The sequence below is a fragment of the Cydia pomonella genome, chromosome 4 (genome assembly GCF_033807575.1).
Source record: "Cydia pomonella isolate Wapato2018A chromosome 4, ilCydPomo1, whole genome shotgun sequence".
In the NCBI taxonomy this organism is placed as follows: domain Eukaryota; kingdom Metazoa; phylum Arthropoda; class Insecta; order Lepidoptera; family Tortricidae; genus Cydia; species Cydia pomonella.
The window spans coordinates 4,292,837-4,318,720 of record NC_084706.1 but is presented as its reverse complement, the minus strand read 5'-3'; the positions used below and the strand labels follow the sequence as shown (position 1 = coordinate 4,318,720).

Genomic DNA, 25,884 nt, shown 5'->3' with positions numbered 1-25,884 from the left:
TTTGGGCAGCTAAAAAAAAATACGTGTCCGTTATTTTAGACTACTCTATAACATATATCAAAATGAATCAAATCGGAGTCGGACAGTTGGGTACCCTTCTTTGTTAGTAAATCGCGCAATCCAAAGCGCTCCGCTTCGCGCGTTACGTATGAAATTATAGCAGTAGGCGAGTAGTCATATGCTAATCAAAAATAATTACTTATTTAACTATTATTGACTTGTTTACGATAGAAACATTAATTATGAATAAGAGCCCATGAGTGGCACTAACCGAAAATTGTGCATTTCTTTGAGCAGATTGAGCAGCTGCGAGGAGATCTTTGTCATGGCGGCCACGCCCACTGTGAACCCTGGCTCGTACAACATGCCCTCGTGGAACTCCTTCGAACTGTTGCGTATCTATAAACAATGGCATTAGGTGGAAAATACGTATTTGACCGATTTGCAAGACCGAAGTGAACCCATAAGTCACATATGTGCTCTGTGAACAAACTTTTGTACGCAGCACTAAAAATGCCTTTCGCCACACCAGCTCGGAAAAGCTTGTACTTCAAAAACGGATAAGTAATTTGTATTTTATTAATATATGAGGCAAAGTAATCTGATGCCAATTTAGTTGTTTGCTCATGTTGATTGAATAGGATTTACGTTTATGTTAGTATTTTCCTCGCGTTGGTGTGGTAAGAAATGTTATGCTTTACTCGGGAGCAAAGTTTGTTTAACCCTCGTGCCTTGAAACCCTTGCAACTTTCAAGATTCCACTTTTGGATCACTCGCTACGCACGTGGTTTAATTTCGGAATCTTTCGCTTGCTCGGATATCAAAAGTAAAAAGGTAATAAAACTAATAAACTTGTGGTCAATAGGTAGATAGAATAATAACAATATAATATGGAATAGCTTACCACCGACACGGCGCGCAGCGTTAGATTATGAAAATCCCAGCGATTGTAGTACTTGAAGCCTTGAAGTAAAATCTCCAAACCTGCAATTTGTAAAACCAGTATAGGTTACATGATTTTAATAAAGGTAAATATCAGTTCCGGTTTTTTGTAAGAATTAAATGTCTATTTGTATAATGAGTTTATATCCTTTGTACTGTTTTGTGTTTTTATATTTTACTTTTACATACATATTGTAAAAAGCCTAACTTAATAAGAAAGATAAATAAAAGAGTATCTATTACAATTATGATATTATTGTAAGTACTTTAATTTATAGATATTATGAAAGCTTCTACGGTCTTTTTTCCGTCCCCTACGCTGCGCTGACGAACGTCACAGTACTTTCAATACCTATTCTATTTTACTTTGAAAATAGTCAAATGTATATTTACTGTTAGTATCTGCATTACATGGACCTTCGGACAGTAAGATTGTGACCGGGTTCAGTCTTTCAACATTAGATAGCTCTCTAATCAGAAAGGAATTTTCATCCACTACAGCCGAACCATTTAATATCGTAGCTGTTACTGTGGGACCTGTGGGAGCTGTCTGTGATACATTTACATTTGTATGTTTATACATTTTAGAAATCTGCATGTTTGTAAAGAGGCATATGTATTTATTTACAACAGCTGAAAGCGCCTCTACCAGAAATCAACGGGATCCTGGAATAATTCATAATTGTGTTCCCAGGACAGCATTATATTCCAATCACTGTTTTGTCATGTGCATGTTTTTTTTTAACAAGTTACCAAAATCTATAAGAGAATGCCTGTACATAGATTTAGAAACAAATTAATGAAGCTATTGTCTGATAAAAGCTATTACAGTGTAAAAGATTTCCTCTTTGAAGATATACAGCCAGATTTGTAGTAAGTAGTTTTAAGATTTTTAACCGACTTCAATTTCATAGAAGGAGGAGGTTCTGTATTCGGTTGTGGCTATTTTTTTTTTCTGTACGTTCACCGACTACTCCGACACCCGTGGTCGGATTTCAGTAATTCTTTTTTTATTTCAAAGGAGTTACTTCCAAATTGGTCCCATTTTAATTTGATTCTGATCTGATGATGGGATCCATGAGGAATAGAGGGAACTCCTCAATTTTTAAAGGCACAGGTATGGTGATTCGACTGTATTCTTAAGCAACTCAAGCATTTCCTCTCGAAAACTACCAATTTCTTGTAGTGCTACTGTAGCCTTACCACGAGTTTGACTCTACATATTAGCTGACGTGTTCGTAACTTACTTTCCGATAGATCTCGCTCGCACTAATAGGATGCCATTATGAGCGAGATGCATACAAAGTAAGTTACACTAGCGAATATGTCAGTGTCAAACTCGTGCTAAAACTAATTACTGATTATGAAGACCACGGGCGATATGTGGAACTTCCCTCTTATAATTGGGTATATTATGATTTCTGATGTAGGTAGTGTTGGAAATAAGATGTGAGGGGTAGATGTGAGAGGTTGTGAGGTAGACGGTGGTAGTAAAGGTAGACGAGGGTCTGAGGTTGGGGGTTGTGGGGTTGGGGCTTGAGTCAGGGTTTAAGAGGTTAGGGGGTTGAGGGGGCGGTGAGTTGATGGGTCGGGGACTGAGGGGTTGGCAGTTGAGGAATCGGGGGGGTAGGAGATGAGTGGCCGGGGGTTGGAAGTTGAGGAATTGGGGGTTAGGATTAGGAGTTAAACGGTCAGGGGTTGAGGGGTCGGGGAATGGTGGTTGGAAAAGGTTTCAGTGATCAGTGGCGGGGCGGAGCATCGATTTAGAGTAGTAGCAGGAATGAATTCCCGAGGAAAATCCTGATTATTTATGAAAGTTAACGAATTAAGTCAATTGAAACCTAGAGGCTTAGATAAGAATACGATACTTTTTGAAATTAAAATGGCGCTACAGCTTTAAAAAAAGTGATCCACTGTGACCCACTCTCCGCTACCTTACAAAACACAAGGAGGCCCGGACACAGTGCAGTAGCTCAAAAAATATACTTAAAACCGCTTGAAATTGTATCTCTTGTACATAAAGGATTCGTTGCCATATGCAGTTCATAACATACCTTAAGAAGTTATATTTTAAATTCATTTACATGTTAGAGTATCAGTATATTAAGTCATTATCTCCATAGTCAAAACGAACTAACAACAAACTAAATATAATATTACGGAGCTTCGTTGTAACATACATTTAAAAAAAATGTGATAAATAACTAAAAAATGGAAATAAACCATAAGGCCTAGGGCGCCAAATCTTTAAATACGCCATGTATACCTCTCTCCGAAGTCCAAGCTCCAAGTTCTCTCGTCTCCAGCGCGTTACCCTGCACGCGGCCGAAGTTGAACACGTCCGTAAGCTGATAGATGTCTCCTGTCGACCATTCAATTGTTAATGCAGTACGTACCCAGTGATATATATTGCAAATCCATCGGTCTTTGTAAAGAGACAGTTATTGGCTGTTTAGTATTTAAATATTCCAACCACCGCGGATCTAAATACAGTAAATACTGGATAGTATTGTTAAAGTATGTTGGGGATGGGAGTGGGAGTGAATATATTTTAAGAAAGATAAGAGATCCGGCTTTTGTTTTATGTGAGATTCGACCATGTAAAAGAGAAAAATAAATTAATGGGGATCAAAATCACCTTGAACAGGTCGCGTATTTTTTTCATATTTTTTTATATCATTTTTCCGAATATTACATAGAAATATGCAAAACTGAGACAGAAATTCACGCTAAATTATATTGTAAGTAATTCAGCATTAAATAAGCTTTCAACCCATATATGTATATGAATAATATGGGATCTGTAATACCTATAGCTTTTTTATCAGTCAAAACCTTTGTGACAGACCTTATGACCTGACTAAGTAATTATATGAATTATAATAGTTTAAAGTGGACATCGAATATTAGTTATAGTTATAGGGTTTCTGCTCGAGAATTCTCGACAAATTTGTCCTTCGTCGAGACGGGAAAAAAACTCAATGCCTTGAAATTTTCTTTAGATAAATAAATGTAAACAATATTTTATTGCCGGAAGCCCTTAAAAAAATATTTTTCAAAAAACTGCCATGATCCGCCCCCTATCGTGCTGGCTTCAGCCGATTTATATGTTATGAAACTTTTGAATTACAACCCTCAAATGTCTAAAGAATTCGACTCGTGTTAGGTTGTGTACTATACTTCGTTGTTTTGTTTTAGCATTAGAAAATGGACATACATATCGAACATGCATGTAACAAAATTAATCGTTTTGTTTTTGCCAGACAGAATGCGCGCAACGGCAGATCAAAAAACAGCATTGATGGCCTATGATGGCTACGTGGAATCAGTGCTGCGGTATGGACTGATCGTGAGGGAAATGGGGTTGATATTCAAAGGCTGCTAAAAAAAATGAATTCGTGCCATATGTGGAGTGTGTCCAATGACTCCATGTAAACCTCTTTTCTCGGAAATCAATATTCTCCCTCTACCGTCTCTATGTGTTTGAAGTCTTCAAATTTGTAAAACTGAATATGAACTGGTTTAAGATAGTAAAGGAGGTGTTTCCTGGAAACACTAGAAATACAAACAGGCTTGTTGTACCTAAAAAGCAAAGGATGCTGAATTTTAAGAAAAACTGTTACTTACTCGATGGGTGTCACCATATACAATAAGCTACCACAGCATATCAAAGACCTGCCGTATACTAAATTTAAAACAGCGCTTTTTAAATGGCTACTGGAAAAAATACTATATTAATGAATTTATTGCGTATAATAATGGATTAAATTTATATTATACAATGTGTTTGTCCACGTATAGTATCTACTACTAACTAGGGCTATTATTTTGATGTCAACTTTTAGCTGATATCCTGTACTATCATTTACCGATAAAAAAGGACAGGTCAGCGACCTGGTTTAAAAAAAAGATAAAATGTAAAAAAAAGTGAAGTTTTGAAGACAATTTTTATTTTTGTCCTTAATTCTCGAGTAATTGTGGAAAATTCTCTGTGACATTTATGCTTGAAATGTTTGCCCTAATTCATAAGCTATCAAATGATTTTTTTAACGTGCGATAGGTAAATGGACAGATAATGGTACATTAACCAAATGCAGTAGTGTTTGGCAACATAAAACCTTGAAAGGCTGCATTTTTAAAATAGCTGAGGAAAAACATTGGTATGGGGGGTGATTTGTCGATAAAATTCATCGTACGTGATTAACGGCTCCACTATACGTGGACAAACACATTGTATACTTGTACTTCATTACCATGAGATTAGTTCATTATTTTATTATATATTGCTGTCACTGTCTGTGTATATTATAAAATTAACTTATTGAGCATTCTATTTTAGTTTAAGCTAATGGAGTTTATTAATTAATTAAGTTAATTTAAAGCAATCTTATGTAGTACAAATTTTATGTATTATTAGGACCCATTTGCATGCTGTCAAAAACGGCTAAAAGGGTAGGACTTGTAACTTTTATAACACCTTTTATGTAAACCCTTTTTATGTGGTAATAAATGATTATGAATTATGAATGATTGCAAATGGCTCTTTTACAATAGGATACTAAAATAATTAGCAGCCGGTTTTGTTTAAAGATACTTGAGCTCTGGGGCACGGCAGTGCCCCCACCAAGTCGAGCAAAAAAGCATCACGGCCGTACCATCCTTTTCTCGAAGCAATTCAGACCATTTTCGAACCCCTGTAACTTCGTTGTGGATAAAACTAGAAGACTGAAATTTTCAGTAACCATGCAGGCATTGTAAAGACACGGTATATTTCAAATTTCATTCAATTTGAACCAGTATTTTAAGAATTATAACGGGTCAAATTTCTTAATTTTGTCACTCACTGACTCACCGATCATCAAAATTCTAAGGCACTTCTAGCAGACCTAGAAGCTTTAAATTTGGAATATAAGTAGTGTTTGGTGTATGAATCAAGGAAAAACTAAAAAATCTAGAAAAGACCGCAAAGAAAATTAAGCCCATACAGCCAAGTCTTCAGTTAAATTTTTAAATATTGGCTTTATTCGTAACGATGTTTTATTTATGTTTTACGGCAGTTATTATTATTGCGTGCGAAGCCGCGGGTTTAAGCTAGTCCCATATAAATATAGGCGCATGGTAGTGCCCCTGCCAAATCGAGCAAAAAATGGGTATTCCCGTCATGAAAAAAAGTTCATAAGTCAGAGCGAGGGCTTTAAGAAAATTCGTTGCTGGTAGATATACATATATACAATAAGTAGAAGGTACCGAAAAGGAAAAAAGTAGAACTGTCTACAAAATACAAAAAGAAATGAGATCCCATCAAAAACAATACTTGTCAAAAAAACCAAGTCTCGCAACTCAGTTGTTCTGCGGTAAAAAGTTGTGAGATCCATGTAATACCAAGTCGGTTATTAATTTATTCAGTCTCTACTTAAGCGACTTTCTGTCTTAATACGTCCAGTCTCTAAGACCACGATCGTGGTCCATAACAATTGAAAATCAATTGTGTCTGGAATCTCCGTACTCGAAGCATTAAGTTGTTACGTAATAATTAACAGCATCTTATAGTGACGCATATCAATATTAAAATTCTTTAATGTTTTATATAAATATATTGAAACTTGGCCATCGCCTGAAAACACGTGTAAATTCAATCGCCTGAAAACACATGTAAATTCAATTATTTAGTGCGATGGCCAAGTCTCAATATATTTATATAAAACATTAAAGAATTTTAATATTGATATGCGTCACTATAAGATGCTGTTAATTATTACGTAACAACTTTATGCTTCGAGTACGGAGATTCCAGACACAATTGATTTTCTATTGTTATGGACCACGATCGTGGTCTTAGAGACTGGACGTATTAAGACAGAAAGTCGCTTAAGTAGAGACTGAATAAATTAATAACCGACTTGGTATTACATGGATCTCACAACTTTTTACCGCAGAACAACTGAGTTGTGAGACTTGGTTTTTTTGACAAGGTTTGTTTTTGATGGGATAAAACAATCTTGATCCCAGATACTTTTTTCCTAGTATTCGAACTTTTCAATTAGTAGTCTGTAATTTAAAAAAAATTAAAAGATATGTAAAGAAACATTAATTAAAAGTAAAAACGATTTGATGTGTTTAGTTTTATTTTATTTTTATTTGTTTAGTTATTCCCACTGTATGGATTGGACGTGCGGCAAAGCACCTCTTTTATCCTTTTGTATTCATGAAGATAAAGTTTTTATGACCAATCGGTGCAAATCATATTTCGTCAAGTACTGTCAAATGCCGCCGTTAACGAGATGCAATCCTCTAATTGAATTTATCTTTCGGTCACATTTTTTTACCTTAGAGCTTTATCCGCTTTACATCACTATCCGTAAATCCGTGATTTCAATACAATGTTGGCGTGACAAAACTGTCGACTTCTAAAATTATGATGACACATTTCACTATAATATTATGTGAGCTGGACAAACAGTTGGATAAGCACATGGGGCTTCATGACGCACAATTTGGATTTCGGTCGGGCTTGTCCACCGAGACGGCAGTCCTTTGTCTTAAGGTGACAGTCCATTTCCAACTGCAGCTGCACTACCGTTGCGACATTACTGGTGCGACATTACTGCAGCGGCCGACTGCTGCTGTTTGCGGCGTGCAGTCGCGGCAGCGTTCGTCAGTTGATTGCCAAAGTCAATGAATAATGTCACTGTCAGACGTATAAATTAAATTACTAATTTACTTATTTGTATTTTTACGAGAAGAAGTAAGTGACGATAATGCTACATGGTACACGAAAACGAAAAACAGTTTGCCTTTCTACAAAAGTCACATACAGTCGAAGGCAGCTACGCAATATTATTAAAAAACCAGATATTGTTGGTGATCGTTTGTTTGCCGATTAAATGAATAACAATTTAACTTCAAATTGAAGAAATACAACCAAATTACTCAAATTAAATGAATGCAGAGGAGAAATATTTCTTCACTTAAGGTAAGTTAACATTTTGAAATTATCTTCCCCATCCTCTTGACTAAATGCGTGACCACTGCACACAGCAACCCGACGAGAGCGGGACTCATGTTGCTCGTGATGGATACGGTATGCGCACTTGATCCACTTGCATCACGTGATGCAGCCAAATCCAGCCGGTGGTGTCTGCACGTTTTTAGTGGCCTAGTACCGCCTGGATGTAGAAGTCTGCGATAAACGTCCCCTCAAAAAGCTAGGTAGGCTCTTTTATCCCGGGTTTACTTTATTTTTGCAAAGGGATTCGTGGGCTTCGGAGATGGCGATGCGACAAAATAAATTCTCCAATGCAGTCGTTCAGTGTTAGCAAAATATTACAGATTTATCTTTCTGAGTTTTCATATTAAACCAATCTTTCATTAGTTACCTAAAAGTAAAGAATAAACGAATAAATTGATTTGTAAGAGCTATAATTACGCAATTTACACTTAATATTGTCCAGTTTCCTATTTCAAACTAAAGCACAAATTTAAATCTTATAATCGCTCTTGTGTTGCAGGTGTCCATGGGTGACGGCACTTGTGGTCATGGCAGATACAGTGTATGACTAGACCATATAAAACTTGATGGGCGAGACAAGAAATCCTTTATGAAGAAAGCTATTTACGTTAGCCAAGGGGCTGATAGAAAGAATATTTAATAAATTAATTGGAATAATAAATATTTTCCTCGTGATGGTGTGATAAAATCAATTCGTGTTGCGCTCTGTAGCAAAGTTTGTTTAACCCTCATGCCTTGAAGTCCCCGCAACTGTCAATACAATTTTATTTTAAAACCGCTGTCGCTTCTCTTGTGGTTCAATTTTGTAATTTTTCTTACGTTTGAGTATCCATATGCTACCATGAGGTGTTAAACAACAACTTTGCCTTTTGTATTTCTAGGTAATACAACTGAATTATTGCTTCTTTTATCTCAAAAATGGCTTTGAAATGACAAAGTGAGAAAGTGTCACGATATTATACACCGTGGGCTGGTAAAACCTGATAGTTTTAAAGTTGTATTCTTAATCGCATTTAGAGGCTAAAATATGATACAAATTTTCTGTAATCGGTCTTCTTTCAGAGATAATGGCAATTCTTGCGAAAATTTGTTTCTGCTATAACTTTGTGAAAAACGCCTTTTTCGCTGCGGCGCTGCCTTTATGTGACTTGGTTTAGTCATACCTTCTGACAAACATTACTCAACTAAAAAGAACACTCGCAATTTTGATCTATAGATGAATTAAGAAAACTTTACATCTTCGTTGTAATGTTTTTTTTTTCGCCAAGATGTAGAAAGAAATAACGTGCTGTGTGCAGAAAATGGCTTTTAAATCGGCTAAAAAAAACAGAACATTTTTTTTCCGAATTTTACTAAACATTTTTTGATCCTCAGGAATGCGTGGTTAAGATCTGTCGGATTTTACGAACCCACGGTGTATATAATATGATATTACGACACTTTCATATTTTATCACGCCAAATTCACTGTGCCACGGTACTGTCAGCGAGAATTCAGTAATTAATCCTGTTAAATATAAGCGTCACTGAAACTCCTAAGCACGCCTCCAACTCCAGAAGTGATACATGCGCGTTGCCGACCCTTTAAAAACCTGTACACTTCTTTTTTCAAGAACCCCTACTGTAGACCTTCAGAAAAACCTCGGCAGGGAGCTCATACTAAAGCCGGAGCGCCCGCGGGAGGAAATTCCTCTTAAGCCGCACAGTGCGCGACCATTGTTGCCACTAAAAAATGTAATCTACTGTGGTTTCGTAGTATCCTAACACAAATATAGAGGATACAGAGTAAGCTATTTCATTCAAAACATTTTCTCAGTCAAAATTTGGAAAAAGAGAGAAAGAGGAAAGAGAGAGGAAATTGCATACGACCACTCCGTTCAGTATTAGAATCATCATAGAAATATTATGTTGTCACATTTTTATGCTATGTGTACATGATTGTACGATAATGGTTAGCATACCTACATCGATCTTATTCTAACACATAAGTGCGTCCTGTAATTTAGTAGTAGTAGTAGTAAAACTTATTATTGTACAAAAATGAACACAAAACAGGAAAAAAACACTCATCATTAATACAAAGGCGAACTAGTTTTCCAGTTTTTTCACTATTATTAGTTACCTGATAAATTCATTAAATAAACAGTTCTTTCCTTTTTTCGTAGTTTTCCGAGAACAGCTATAAGCTCGAAAGGGCAAGAACGATAGAGAGCCAAATATACGATTTTCAAATTAAGATTTTCAAGGTAGGCAAAATGAATTTATCAGGAAACATTAAACAAAAACAATAAGAGCAACGCCAAGATACAGAGGAACTACCGCGAAACACAGAAACTATCGGGGTTGTTTATCCGCGGGTGTAATAAACTCCTTATATTGTAGTGGTTATATCCTCTTTGCTTAGAGCTACTAATATCTGTGACCAAAGACATTTCTGTAAAGATTTGACGTGCGGTTTGCAGTTGCGGTCGTATGTACACCAAACACTAAAAATCACCATGCTACGTGCAGTCGGTCTTGTCATCATTTTACTATGGAATTTGACAATAACACTGACGTATTCAGGCCGCTGCAGTAATGTCGGAGCAGTAGTGCAGCTGCGGTCGGAAATACGTTAAAATTACCATATTACGTGCAGTCGGTACCGTCATTGATTTTACTATGGAAATTGACAATAACACCGACACGATCAGGCCGCTGCAGTAATGTCGGAGCAGTAGTGCAGCTGCGGTCAGAAATGGACTGTCACCTTTAAGCACACTGTCCGATACTATACAGACAGGAAAACACCAGTTTTTGCGTGTTTTCTTGATCTATCTTTCGATTTGGTGTCCTATAACAAACTTTGGCAAAAACTGTACGATGAGACGTCTCTACCCGGGGAATTGGTGGAACTGTTCAGGTTTTGGTACGGCCACCAAACTAATGTCGTAAAGTGGGCAGGTTCGCTATCCGATGAGTATAGGCTGGAGTGCGGAGTCAGGCAGGGGGGGCTTACGTCGCCTAGACTCTTCAGCCTATATGTCAATCGGCTGATTGAGGAGCTCAGCAACACTATGGTCGGATGTTCAATAGATGGGACGTTCGTAAATAACATCAGTTACGCAGACGACATGGTGTTGCTGAGCCCGTCGATCGACGCCCTGAGGACGCTGGTAAGTGTTTGTGAGCGGTATGCGGAAGCCCATGGTCTCAGGTACAATGTCTCTAAAAGTGAGTTGCTGGTCTTCGGGGGAAGAACTGTAAAATTAGACGACCAAATGTTACCTCCAGTGAGACTGAATGGCACTCCTCTTAAAGTAGTAACAGAATTTAAGTACTTGGGACACTGGGTAACCGCATCGCTAAAAGATGATGTAGATGTAGAAAGGGAGCGTAGGGCGCTGGCAGTAAGAAGTAATATGTTGATTCGTAGGTTCGCAAGGTGTACTAGCAACGTTAAAATCACCCTTTTTAAGGCGTACTGTCAGTCATTTTACACCTGCAGCCTATGGATCAACTTTACTCAAAAAACTTACAGCGCCCTGTGCGTGCAATATAATAATGTTTTTAGGATACTGTTGGGGCTGCCGCGCTATTGCAGCGCTAGCGGTATGTTCGCGGAGGCGCGCACCGACGGCTTCCACGCCATCATGCGCAAGCGGGTGGCGTCGCTGGTGCGGCGCGTGCGCGGCAGCGCCAACAGTCTCCTTGCCACAGTCGCGGACAAGGTAGATGGCGCTTTCTGGCAGTACTGGAGTAGCCTACATGCCCATAATAATCAAGCTAGTGTACTACATTATAAAATAAAATAGTTATTAATATAGGTTTAGTATATTAGGTAATAAGTTACTAATATAATGTAATATAATATGGAAATTTAATTCTGAAATAAATGTTAATTTAATTTAATTTAATTTAATTATCTAAGTCAAACTAGAAAAAAAAATCTTTTTTTCATATTTAGCCCCATCTTGGCTCCTTATGTACCTTAGGTACCTACTGATCTATGCGCACTGCAGCACTCTGACTATTTCTGATACCATTTCATTACCCTACAATGTAAATAGCCACGGTAGCACGAGGGCCAAGAAAAATACGACTCACCGCAGTAAGAAGCTACTACAACATCGGCGTCTACGCTAAGCTTCAGATCCAGGAAGGTGTCCTCCACGAAACCCATACTGCAGTTGTCGTTCATAACCAACCAGAAATGTGTGTCGTCGAACATCATTGACTCTGAAGCCTAGAAATAATTGCATATCTAAAAAAGTAGGAAATTTTTGAAATTCTTATTATTATTGCGAGCCTAATAAACCTTTTCTTATCACTTTATGTGTAAGTACCTATATATCAAAGTACGAAAATATTCAATATTGTATTTTTATATTATTCTAAGTCGGCATGTCGAAATGATAATAAGATGCCATATAGACCGGTAGCGATAACTTCTGAGGTTACAAGAATATTAATGTTGTTTATTTTTTACATGTAGTTTACAGACCATATACCAAACCAAAAAAATAATAATCTGTGTCGTCCTAGGTATTTGCTTAGGTATTTCTTTTTTTAAACAGCATTTAGACAAAAAAATATTAGAGATAAAATCATTATTTTAATACGGAATACGTTTCGCATCCTCCTCGAATTGGGCCCCAAGACAACAATATTTTATTTTATCGAAAAGTAGAAATATCCGCGATACCAGGCCGCGTAGCCAACATGCAAATCGCTTACGCTTCGTAGCGATCGAAACGTAACTATCACTGTCGCACGTATATAAAAGAGTGATAGAGAGACATAAAGCGTTTCGTTGCCGTAGCGATAGCGATTGTCACCTTGGCTAAGCCGGCAGGGTGCGTAGCCAACATGTCAATCGTTTACGCTCCGTAGCGAACGAAACAATATGGAAGAGTGTTAGACAGACATAAAACGATTGTCACCTTGCTGATGCGTACTAAAAATCTAGTGAGTTGTGATCATTTCCATACATTATAAAGTATAAGCTGTAGCGCTACGTCGTAGCCTGTGGTCGTAGCCGATAGTCTGTGCGGAAAGAAGTCATAGAATTGTTCCCTTACCTACATTCCGCAATTTCTTCTCTTTCCACACAGACTTTAGCATGGTTTTACCGAATGATGATATCTCGTTCGAATTGGCCTCCCGATATGTAGTGAAAATACTTCGTAGAGGTGAAACATTAAAGTATCGTGCATGCGCTAAGTGTGTACGGTCTACGGCCAGACGGCCACCGTGAAACTAGAATGTGCCTTGCTGGCCGCGGAACCCCAAGAAAACATAGCATTCACCTATGCTTTTTTTTAATTTACGACGCAAAAGTTGGTTGTTATAAGTTTGACATGTGTATTTGAGGTGTGTCTGTCTATAGCACCGTAGCTCCTAACTGGATGAACCGATTTTACTGCAGTTTTGGGTTCTTACAAAGTTTTATTAATCTAAAACATACAATTCTAAGAGCATAACAGCGTCTTACATTGTTCAAAATATCCCGTGTGTTGATGCAATCTCCGTCCACGAGTACCCCGACGCTCGCCTCGTATTGATACAACAGTGGCATAATATTCATGGGCCCTTGGTCTATCAAACCCACCGCTGCTCGTATGCCTTCATTCATCAATAGTCGCAACACGCTTTTGATTTCTAAAAAAATCAAAGTCAAGTAAAAATGAGCGAGCAATCTTTTACTTAATTGGTATAACGCTTAGCTTATGAATTATGATGATTTAATGTCTCTTCCAAGGGTCGCAACATGAGAAAATCGTACGATAGGTAATCCGTTCCCATCGTATTTTGGCGGAAACGTGACAAATACGAACGCTTTCAAGAAAATACGATTTGAACGGATTATTCACTACATAACTGTACCTAGGCTATAACCATGAAAATTTCGAACAACTACGAGTATCTTTGCCACTCTAATTTCGCCTTAATTGGATTAAATGTAATAGTTCCTCGAAATTTTCGTTTTTCGATGTTCACAGGAGGTCCTTTTGTCTCCGATTATCCCGTTCGGTCCCCCCTACCCCCTTGTCATCTCTATAGATACGGGCTTTTAGCTACTACTTATCTTTATTTGTCGTAAGGATGCTATCAAGTTAATATTTTTGCCCTACAAATATATCCTCGAACCACTTGTATTCTTGATACGACCGCATTATCGAAGGGTAGTTAGATAAGGCTTATGAACACCTTTTAATAGGTTTTATAAAAAATGGACAACTTTTATTTTTCCATATTCAGCAAGCAATGTATCACTAAGTACTTTAACTCAAAATCACTTGTGACGGTTGTGACATAGCAATGTCACAACCGTCACAAGTGACCATGATGTACCTACCAGTTACATTAAATAAAATAAAATAAATAAAACTAGTAGCTCTGTGAGCTGTAGACCTCGCGAGCATAGCTTATGGCTCCTCTACACGATGGCCCAGCGTAGGCAAGTCCTAGGGGCTCATTTATGCGTTAGAGCAGCGGTTCCTAACTTGGGGGTAATTACCCCCGTAGTGGTAAATCTGGTATTTTACGGAGGTAATAAGCTCAATTAAATATAACAGAAATTAGACCTGTAAGAAAGAATATTGATATTTATTGGGAGTAGGGGTAAAATCGGGTTCCCTAGTTAGTCATAGGGGTGGCAGAACTGACAAGGTTAGGAACCACTGCGTTAGAGGGAGCAAGTGATATTGCTATCTCATTTCACCGCATAGCTGCGTCCCTTAGATTGGCCTACGCTGGGCCATCGTGTAGAGGAGCCCTTAAAACTGAATAAATGTATGGCTCCGCTGTTTAGAAGAATTTATAAAAACTAAATTGACAAAAAACATAATTATCGAATAGGTTGGTCCAACTTTGTATCTAGGAAAAAGTTGAAAGGATTTTATCTTCACATGGCTCCCGTTATAGAACAGTAATCTATGTGCCAAATTTGAACTCATTTGCGAATCGGCAGCATGGTCGCTATGATTTTGTGATTTGCAATATCCTCATACAAATAAAAAAAATGCAAAGTTACCTAAAACAAAAAAAAAATTTTTTTAGCGTACTTATAAATAATAAATAAAACGAATAAAGAGCCAGACATTTCCAAAGCAGAATTATTGATGGATCAATTTATTTTCATACTATTTTGTATAGCAGTATTGTTTCATTTATAGCGACCTCTAAATAATGTTAATTGCTCTTAATTTTTTATAGATACTTTTTCGTATATCAGAATTTAAAAAGCCAGCACGGAAAAGGAATTTTCATTAATTATTAACTAAGAAAACTTTGTAGACACGTAAATTTACTGCCATCTTTGGACACATGATTAAAACTTTTGGAACGTTATGGTGCCATCGCTCGAAACGATGCTGTCAAACATTTGGCCTTTTATCTATTAGATGGCGCCACTTTTAGGTCTTTAACAATTTTAACATATATTAGTAAACGAATAAGGATCAAAAAGATCATCAAGGAAAGGAAAGTCAAATGGCGTTCTACAAATTTTTATCATGTGTCGAAAGATATAGCAGCAATTTTACTGTAGCAACAAAATTTTGTTTTACAATCCATCTCCATTTCAAATTCTCTTTGCCAACGCCTACAAAATGGGAAGGAAAGAGAAAATACTCCCTTTCCAAACGCCCACAGTTAGTCGGTCATCCCCTGAATGGTAAAAGTAGAACCACCTCCATCTTCGTCGGCAGAAGAAGGGCCATCAGAGCTTCACTCTGTAGTGTTTTATCTCTATAGGATTTGGCAATTTAATCCGCTAAACCATCATTTTGCTACATCGAATACCTTGACTAAAATATCAACAGAAGATATATAATAAATCTTCGGAACATTGTGTTCCTGCAAATTTGTGCCCTGAATTTTTGTAGACAAGATTATAGCAAGCATCGCTGGCTCTAGTAATCTATATTATTTATGCACCAAAATTTTCTAAAAGAATGCCACGAACCGTACCGAAACTTTCTGCGGCGACTGCACGCAGGAAATATTTTAAAAAACCGTTTCCCTCTTCTAGCTATGACATATATTTTGTTTTTTATTACAGCAATATAACATACATTTACGTTTAAACTTCTATTCCTAATATAATATCAATATTCCAATCTACAACTACGTCTGTATAGCAAAGCCAAAGTTGATAAATTAATCTAAATGCAAAAACTGCTCAGATTTTTTTTAAACATGAACCCGTTTTCGCCTGCGCAACTGTCCGTCTCCTTGAACTTTAACGGCCGTAAAAAAAGTTCTGACAATAAAACTGAAACGAATACGCTTTGCTCGCGCTTCGTGCTCGCTTGATCAACAATACGAAACATATACAAAAAAAAAATACAAAATGTTACAATTCAGGGAATAGATCCAGGGTCCTCTTCTCTCTCCCTGTTACAAAGCTTAGTCAATAAAAAAAAGGAAATTAAAGTACAAAAAAAAAAACAAAAAAGATCCCATTGTTCGGGATTTGAGCCCGGAACCTCATGATTATAAAGCTAGTGTATTTCAATTGAGCCACGAATGGATATATGTGACACGGTGAAATTAGGCTACTTATCCTCGAGTAAAACCTAAATATCTAAATACCCCCTAAACCAGCGTTCTAAAATATCTGAATTTTTCGCAAATCACTCTGTAACCATGTCTCACAAGGAGGAAACTCTTATGATATCGATACAGCTATTTGTTTAGGCGCGACGTACCATGACTCCGCCATTTTGAAAAAAATCCAAAAACTGGATCGACAAAAAAATTCTATTTGATCATAGAATATGGTCGCAAAATTTCACGCGAATCGGTTGAGAATTGCGACCTGTAGAGGAGAACATCCGGACATACGAAAGCAGATTGCGCGAGTCAAAACGTAGACCTACGCTACGCTTCGGTCAATAAAACATATTTATTTCAGACTCATAGAATCCATATCTTGTTAGTCTCACTTAAACTCTGAATCCTATAAACTAAATGTTACTAAATTTATAATAAAATAAAATTAAAACTATAAATTAACACTATCTATTTCCCGCTCACATTGCCGCACGAAATATTTTCAAAAATTAATTATGCTCTGGTACAGTCAGCATCAAAAGTAGCGGGTGAAACAACGCGCCAAAAGTATCTGATATTCCGTATAACTTTTCCAAATGAAGATAATTTTCTAAAATTCGCATTCAAAAATATATCTTTTACAGTCTTAGTTGTTGTATATTAAGGACATCACTTTTAGTTAAGCTGTTACGGAATGGTAGATACTTATGAAGCGTTATTTGATCCGCTACTTTTGAAGCTGACTGTACCTACTTAGTTAAGACTACATTAAAAAGTCTTTCAAAATTGGTTTATAGCACTAAAACATACGTCTAGTTTAAGTTTGCGGTTATATCAGAATACACACTGTAGAGTTAAAGTCGGATCAACTAAATCTGTATAGTATTTACTAAGACGAAGTGTGGCAATTCATAGAAATTTGACATTAATGATGACATCACCACACTTTGTCACTGAAAATGCCATAAAGAATTATTTTGGTCCGACTCTAGCGATCTCTTTTTCAATTACTTAGATATCTCACCAGCAGCATCCTTGCACGACAAGTGTGCGACATACTTGACGTGCTTGTGCTGAAAGTAGTCGACGGCCATGTGCGGCCAATCCGTCGGGAGACTCGCGGCACTCGCCACCAGGAATAACAATCGCCACATCTGAAGATTTGTGAAATGAGTTTAACACCTTCTGTTTGTTGGAAGTGGAAATTTTAAAACCTTACTTTGCTATTTGTCAAATACAGTTCCTAACTTTTAAATGTACATGTACAGTCTGCTGCAGAGAAAAGGTACCCCCCCACCCCTGCATAGAAATTTGGTAGTATGCAAAGGATCTGACTCTACTTTTTAGAGTATCTGAAACCAAAAATCAGCCAATAGAAGCATACTGCATCTACATCTAGTATACGAGTATACCTACCGTCATCCGCATACCTACTGACACTGGTGGATCTATCTGGTGAAATTGAATACAGCTTAGCTTAACGATGTAGCATTAACCTACAACATGTAGTTTAATACTAAAATTGGATCTAGCAATTATATCGCAACGTGAAGCCAAGAAAGTAAAATATTACTTAGAGTAGGAAAGTCATACTCAGCTGTGGCAACAAGAAGCGTTGTCTCGGCATTTAGGAGAGCCCAGGCCGTGTAGCCAACATGCCAATCGCTTACGCTCCATCGATCGAAACGCAACTGTCACTGTCGCACTAATATGGAAGAGTGATAGAGAGACACAAACCGTTTCGTTGTCGTAGCGATAGCGATTATCACCTTGGCTAGGCCGGCCGGCACGAATTGGCAGATGCACTAGTTTCTATGAAAGCGACTGCTATCTGACCTTCAAACCTAGAGGGAAAACTAGGCATGATGCAAAATGATTTTGTATTTTTGTTGAGACTTGAAAACAAAATAGGTTCATATGTATAGTATACTTTATATAAATATTATCAACTCAAAAATAAGGTAATTCCTCAATTTATTAATAAACGAAAATTATGTTTTCCGAAACGAATAGGTAGGAACTAATAGGTATCTCCAAATGTATTATCAGTTCATGGCGTCGTTAGAGCCAAGATCGGCATTTTGCAATATAAATTCCGCAATCACAACTGCGACCGACAATGATTGCGGTCGTTTATCGCGACCATTTGTGATCATTAAACAATATTTCTGTCAATCAGTCTCTGGGCCCTTATTCTCAAATTATACAAATCAAAATGGTATCGAATTTGTATTATAGGTAATTGCAAGAATAAGTCTAGTCTAACCCGAGGAACACGACTGCCTCAACGCTGATACGGACCGCCATACTTAGGTATGTTGGCCGCATTTATACTTTATCGTGTCACGACACAGCGAGGGGCAAAATGTATGAGATTATATGCAGCTGCTGCTTATACATATAAGTATAAAAGCGACTGCATAGTACAATATCATAAATTTTAGTTCCCTGCTTTGTCGTGACGATAAAATCGTGTTGTGACTCGATAAAGTAATCAGTATTTCAGTAATAAAGTCATTTATTGCTTTTATATGTACATAAGGTGGTATAAACTGAAGTAAATGTCATATACTAAGAAAAAGTGACCAAGCCCTCCAGTGCCCCAGGCTGGAATCGAACCAGCCGTCCTCTGCTGTCGCGGCAGGTGCGTGAGCCACTCGGCCACCGGGGTCACAGCGGCATTGGTCGAATGTTTCCAAATATATGCATTTCTTACTGAAGGCTTATGGCGCCCCCTAGCCATCCCTAAGGTAGAACAGTATGGTTCATACTTTCTAATCTAACTGGATCAACTCAGGTGATACCGAGCTAGCGAGAGAGATGACTAATTAAAGTAATGAACATTAATAGCTACCAACCTAACAAATACGTTCTAAGACTTAAATTTCTTAGTTTTGACTTAGGTATGAGCATTTTTTTTTTGAAGAAATAATAAAATCAAAATTAAGGAAATACTTCTTTATTATAAACGGTACACATTATTATGTCATTAAACCTATTACTAAACAATACTTGTACTTATTTTATATACACAAACATTAAAACAATATTGCTTTATAAATTTTATAATCAGTTATTTATAATTTCATTTATTATCATGTTCAGATATAGAGAATATATTTAGGTAAATTTTTCATTAATTATTATTAGCAGAATAAAATAATGATTACGAAACAAAATATAAATACAGGATGTTTATTTAGTCATCTGCAAATAATTACGTGCTGAATATTACTATGGGACCAACCCCGAAATCACGAAAAAATTTTTTACGAGTACTCTCCCATAGAAAATGTCAAAAGGTCAGACAGCCAAAATGTATAAACATCCAATTTTTTTTCGCGATTTCAGGCTTGGTCCCATATTTAAAGTTGCTTAATATGACCTATCTATTCACCCCGTAAATTATTGCAGGTGACTAAATAAATATCCTGTACAACTAGAGCACACTAACCGATGGAGCACTAAACGCTCCGAGCGATTATCTAAAATGAAAAACAAATATCAATTTATTACTATCGAAGTCGCTAATGTCAGCGTTGAGTGGATTCAATCGAACCGTGTTTTGTTAATTAAAAATAAATAATAAAGATAGCACAGTCAAACTACCCAACTTTGCCCGTTTTTCGAAGGGACTCAGTTCCAAAAACGAATCTATGAAAGGCTAACATTTATTCTGGCATCGTACGCCTCATTTCATTTGTAAGAAGAATTAAATCATCAATAAACCACTTTTTTGGCAATTTTGAGGGCAGGGTAAAGTTGTCTGAGGTTTTCGCCAACATTGCTCACATCCATTTCGTATGGAAATACAGCTTGCAAGACGTTGAAACAATAAGGATCACTTTAATGATAAAGGGTAATTTTAGCGTTCCCTTTTAAAATCATAGGATTCATAGAGTTAAATACGTTAACTACTGTAACAAATGGGTGGGCAATGTAATGTAAGCAATGTTACCTAGCCGTTTTTGTACTTTTCCATACAAGTTGCATACAGCATATGCATTTGTTAGGCTTGTAACTTTTGAGAAAATCTGTTACAATAATGGCCGAAAATATGATTTTTGCTGTATTTTTTATACGTTAAAGGGATAAAGCATTTAAACAAAGGATAAGAAGAAACATTAAATACAGAATAATATTTATAAATTTACTTTGGTGTACAAACATTACCTTCTTTTACTTGCGCAGTTGGGTAAATTATTCGAAAGTGACAACCCTAAGCCGATTTTGGTGGTGGGCTCATCGTAAAAACTATTGTCTTTTGGACTTTTTAGTTTAAACCTCTAAAGAAATAATCTATGATTCGTGTTTTATAAACACGGGAATCTGGAAATATTTGTCAAGGGGTGCTCAATTTTTTAAATCCAATTTTCAACAGTTTTTTTGCCCGCTGAAATATAACCTACATTTGACATATCGCTGAACATTCCCAAGTCAAGTTAAGCACATGTGTGTTTATAGTTTTGTCACAGTATACCAATATTACTATAACGGTTATAGGTACATTTATCTACATATACGAATTTGTTTAATAATGTGTTTTTGGGCAAAGATACCCCTGGAGGAAAAGTTGGCTAGTTTGACGGTACTGTATCCTTGGTCTATTTATTTATTAAGTGGTGGCCAAATTTTAGAATTGTCGGTGGACAATCGACAAGACACAAATAGTTAATAAAATTGTTGGCCACATCATAACGTAGAAAGGTCAGTTCAATAAATACTCTGGAATTCATGTAATGATACAAACAGTTTTATAGCACTTCTGCTTTATATGATCGCCAAGCGTTAGTAATTCATAATCGTAAAATCATTATCCATCGATATCCATTAGATATGTCCAGCTATTTCATGAAACAGTCAATTGTACGATTTAAAAAGTCTTTAACCAGTTAGTTATTGTGATCACGGACTGTCACGGATACAAAAGTTATAATTCTGTTTGTTTCAAACAGCCCCAACGAAAGTCCGTATTTCCTTTATTTATAAACAATAACAATAAAATATATTGCTTAGACTTAGATCCAGTTACGCAACAATCTCTACACCCGTTGTCTATTGCTCGTAACACACTTGCGCTGCAGATATTATGGAAAGAGATGCGGCCTTGTGTAATGACAGACGTTGGCCATAATAGACGTTGTGTACTTTCATTAGCCATACTTACGAGTATATCGGCCCGACGAGCACCTTGTACCGGACAAATGGCCGTCGGGCCAATAAAGCAAGTATGCAGACATTAAAAATATATACTAACACTACATTATCCCATACATTTTATACATGAGAAAATAAGCAAGGTCTAGCGGTTCTGGGATCTTGCTCTATAGGTATCGGATAAAATTAACAAATAAGTAAAAATACTTTAACTGTAAAATACCTATATATGTCAACATTCTACCTAGGAACATCACAGCTCACTAAGGGGCACAAGCCTAAAACTTAAATATAATATATCTTACCACAAAGTAACACATACAATTTTTGTAAGATTTATTTAAAGTATTTGTTTATCGATATTATCATAATGGTCGGTAAGATGATTATGTATGAATATGTAATTCAATGCGAACTAGATCGCACGTTGTGCGTCAATAAAAAAATAGTCAAGCTCTGGAGAAATTATTAAGTTTCCCTTGATTATGTTTATACTTAATATTGGATTATAACAATCATTTTTTTTTATATCATCTAGATTAGATATCGATGCAACCGTCCACGACATTTATACGTTTAAAATAATTTTAATTAACTAAAAACGTTAATAAATGACAAAGAGATTTATGCAAAGGCTTTTATAGAGGGGATCGGTATACATTCAACCATACGGCATACCAAAATAAGTACAAACAGGTCACTTTGTAGTTACGCATCGATTGTCTAGGTATGTGAATTCCTATAAATTTGTGATTTTACTATTTTATTACTAAATGACAGAATAAGAGTTAAACAAAAGTTTCTATCGAATAAGTATCGTATTCGACCTGACACTAAAGTGTAAAGTCGAGTCCAAAAAAATACGATATACCTCAGCCACGGAAAAAGCTTCGCGCGATTCGGCTGCGCCAATCGCTATACAGCGTGATAAAAACAAAATTGCGATTAACGCTGTCACCGTTAAGCGATTTTCGTGGCCTTCGAGTCACAAGTTCAACTCGAGTGTAGTGTTTGCAAATGAATAAATTATGTATTTGATGAGTTGTTAATGTCGGTGGAGGGGCGGCGCGCGCTGTTGCGCTGCGGGATGACGAACTCGGCGTGGCGCGGCGCCGTGAAGGGGTTGGTGGCGACGAACGGGCCGCTCACGGAGCCCTGTCGCTCGCGGAGCGCAGCGCGCCGCGCCGGCGGCGTGCCCGCGCCAGCGCCTGCGCCCGTATGTGACTGCGCGCGAGCTCCGCTACAAAAATACTCAGTGTTCTATGTTATTCCATTTAAATTTTAAGTATGTACTTAATGAATTAGAGAACCTATCTCTTGTTTGCAAAGAGAAATTCCTGTCGCGAGATACCGGCAGGCGGCAAGAAACCGAGTGTGGCATGGTGCTATCATTCGCCAGTAAGATAGAACAATATTTTCTGTACATCTTACACAGTTTAAAATACAGATGCACAGGTAGGTAATAGAGACAGATGAAAATTATTTTGGGATTGCACGCTCGGGATTTTTTTTTACGAAAAGAGGTAGATATTTAAGGTAACTTAGGTATATTGATAAAATATGTAAAAAACAGGAATTTACAAAATCATAGCTTTTGGGCACGAAGGTGAAAACTTACTGGTAAAGGTTGACAGTGAATCAAAATACTTTCATTACTAATAAGGCCTGTACCGAAAAAAATACTGTAAATTTCAAACGGCTGCTATTTTGTTTCCAAGCAAGATGACTAACTTTCTTACCGCGATCAAAAGCCTTATTATTATTATATTATTACAATTATTCAACAACGAAACATGCCTGTCATATTTATCATAAAAACTGGGGTAGAACGAACTACGATGAAAGTCAGTTCAGTTCTTCGTACGAAGGTTAGGATAGCTAAAGTAATCGTAAATTTGCGCTATTTAATTCTACACCTTGTCGAAAATCATACAATTTCCTTCGTAAAAAAATTGCATTTGGTAATTGTCGAAGAGCAGAGTAAGATCACCAAACGTCCTGCAGTGCCGTACTCTCAACGATTATTGGGTTCAAATCAAAAGTGTATTAAAGGAGAAGAATGAAACAGCTAAAAAACATTAACATTTCCAGCAGGTGATGATGGACTGATGCAGGAAAACATGAAAAATGGGCCCGTAACTTAGCTGCCACTGAATGTGCTAGGAAGAAGCTGCCTATCACTTATACAGAAAAACAATAATAAAAAAAACTGTCAATTATCTGAATTAAATGTCGCTTTTTATTGTAGGAGTTATTCTAAAAACCTTAGTTTCATCTCAATCGCATCCGTTTTTAGGGTTCCGTAGCCAAATGGCAAAAAACGGAACCCTTATAGATTCGTCATGTCCGTCTGTCTGTCCGATTATGTCACAGCCACTTTTTTCCGAAACTATAAGAGCTATACTGTTCAAACTTGGTAAGTAGATGTATTCTATGAACCGCATTAAGATGTTTACACAAAAAAAGAAAAAAAAACAATAAATTTTGGGGGTTCCCCATACTTACAACTGAAACTCAAAAAATCTTTTTTCATCAAACCCATACGTGTGGGGTATCTATGGATAGGTCTTTAAAAATGATATTGAGGTTTCTAATATAATTTTTTTCTAAACTGAATAGTGTGCGCGAGAGACACTTCCAAAGTGGAAAAAAGTGTGCCCCCCCCCCCCCCCCCCGTAACTTCTAAAATAACAAAATGAAAAATCTAAAAAAAATATATGATATACATTACCATGCAAACTTCCACCGAAAACTGGTTTGAACGAGATCTAGGAAGTAGTTTTTTTTTAATATGTCATAAAATTTAAAAAAAAAATTTTTTTTTCATCAAACCCATACGTGTGGGGTATCTATGGATAGGTCTTCAAAAATGATATTTAGGTTTCTAATATCATTTTTTTCTAAACTGAATAGTTTGCGCGAGAGACACTTCCAAAGTGAAAAAAATTGTGTCCCCCCCCTGTAACTTCTAAAATAACAGAATGAAAAATCTAAAAAAAATATATGATATACATTACCATGCAAACTTCCAACGAAAATTGGTTTGAACGAAATCTAGTGAGTAGTTTTTTTTAATACGTCATAAAATAAAATAAAAAAATTCATCAAACCCATACGTGTGGGGTATCTATGGAAGGTCTTCAAAAATGATATTTAGGTTCCTAATATAATTTTTTTCTAAACTGAATAGTTTGCGCGAGAGACACTTCCAAAGTGGTAAAATGTGTGTCCAAAGTGGTAAAATGTTGAACAAGATCTAGTAAGTAGATTTTTTTTAATACGTCTTAAATGGTACGGAACCCTTCATGCGCGAGTCCGACTCGCACTTGGCCGCTTTTTTTCATTTGAAGTTTACAGTTTTATTTCGGTGCACCTTATTGTACTATCGCATGTTGAATTAAGGTTCAGACATTTTCTGGGACCTCCAGTGATTGAGAGACGAAAATGAAGTTGTAATATTGGTCGATTAGTGAATGAAATATTCGTAAAGAACATGGGTAAGTATAAGTCCATAGCCTTGTGAGAAATGATTGTTTAAAAAAGCGCGGTATGCCTAGACTAATTTGTGATCTTTTTATTCGATTCTATCAAGCGAATTTTATACATGTCATGTAGTACCTAATCGTGTAACCATCGACCAATAATATAGGTAATTCCACACACAAAATGTTGTACCTCGTTGATCGAATGCGCCGAATTACCTAGTATTTTTATATTACCTACTTTAAGAACTGAATGAAATAGATATACTATAGTTCAACTTCCAAATATGAAATAATAATAGCGATAAGCTCGCGGGACAGCCGTATGTGGCGAGCTGGGAGCTGACGGTGAGTGGTGAGGTGACACCGCGGGCCCTTTTATCGATAACTTCACAGCCGCTCAAAAGATTTGCACTATTGTCGCACTGTGCGAGCGGCCGTTGTGGGGCCCAGTCCGGGCCCACTCAATGAGTTGGCGAGTCACCACCTGCCTTTCACAATTCCGAGACTGATTGTCACGAAAGACCGCGTAGCCAACATGCCAATCGCTAAAGCTCCGTAGCGTAACGTAGATATCTCTCTCTACTCTTCCATATTAGTGCGAAGTGATAGTTGCGTTTCCTTAGCCCATAATCCAGTCCATCCAACATACGAGTACAAATCAATACCATAATTATCTTAGTTCCCATAATAGCAGTCGTAGTGCTGGATTGCATAATAGTATTTTACACTTGACGGGGACCATCTCCGAATGAAT

The 25,884-nt window shown here is 36.9% G+C and overlaps 2 protein-coding genes across 5 annotated transcripts in view; both read right to left on the bottom strand.

The window, feature by feature from the left end:
- Positions 1-18,097, bottom strand: part of LOC133516882 (ionotropic receptor 75a-like) — a 55,203-nt gene extending 37,106 nt beyond the window's left edge. The window contains exons 1-7 of one of the 3 annotated variants that reach the window (XM_061849908.1): positions 17,919-18,097; positions 17,513-17,642; positions 13,424-13,590; positions 12,037-12,175; positions 3,209-3,304; positions 905-984; positions 272-399 (exon numbers count right to left, since the gene is read on the bottom strand). In XM_061849908.1, coding sequence (XP_061705892.1) covers positions 272-399; positions 905-984; positions 3,209-3,304; positions 12,037-12,175; positions 13,424-13,590; positions 17,513-17,642 — 740 coding nt within the window. In that variant the 5' untranslated portion in view covers positions 17,919-18,097. Of the gene's footprint in view, positions 1-271; positions 400-904; positions 985-3,208; positions 3,305-12,036; positions 12,176-13,423; positions 13,591-17,512; positions 17,643-17,904 lie in introns of those variants that run through there. The other 2 variants (XM_061849907.1, XM_061849909.1) reach the window with 2 other exon arrangements.
- A 1,334-nt stretch (positions 18,098-19,431) lies between these two features.
- The window catches only part of LOC133516880 (MAP kinase-activating death domain protein), a 96,667-nt gene continuing 90,214 nt past the window's right edge, over positions 19,432-25,884 (bottom strand). For both annotated transcript variants that reach the window (XM_061849903.1, XM_061849902.1), the window contains one exon: positions 19,432-22,885. In XM_061849903.1, the coding sequence (XP_061705887.1) occupies positions 22,672-22,885 (214 nt within the window). In that variant the 3' untranslated portion in view covers positions 19,432-22,671. The remainder of the gene's footprint in view (positions 22,886-25,884) is intronic.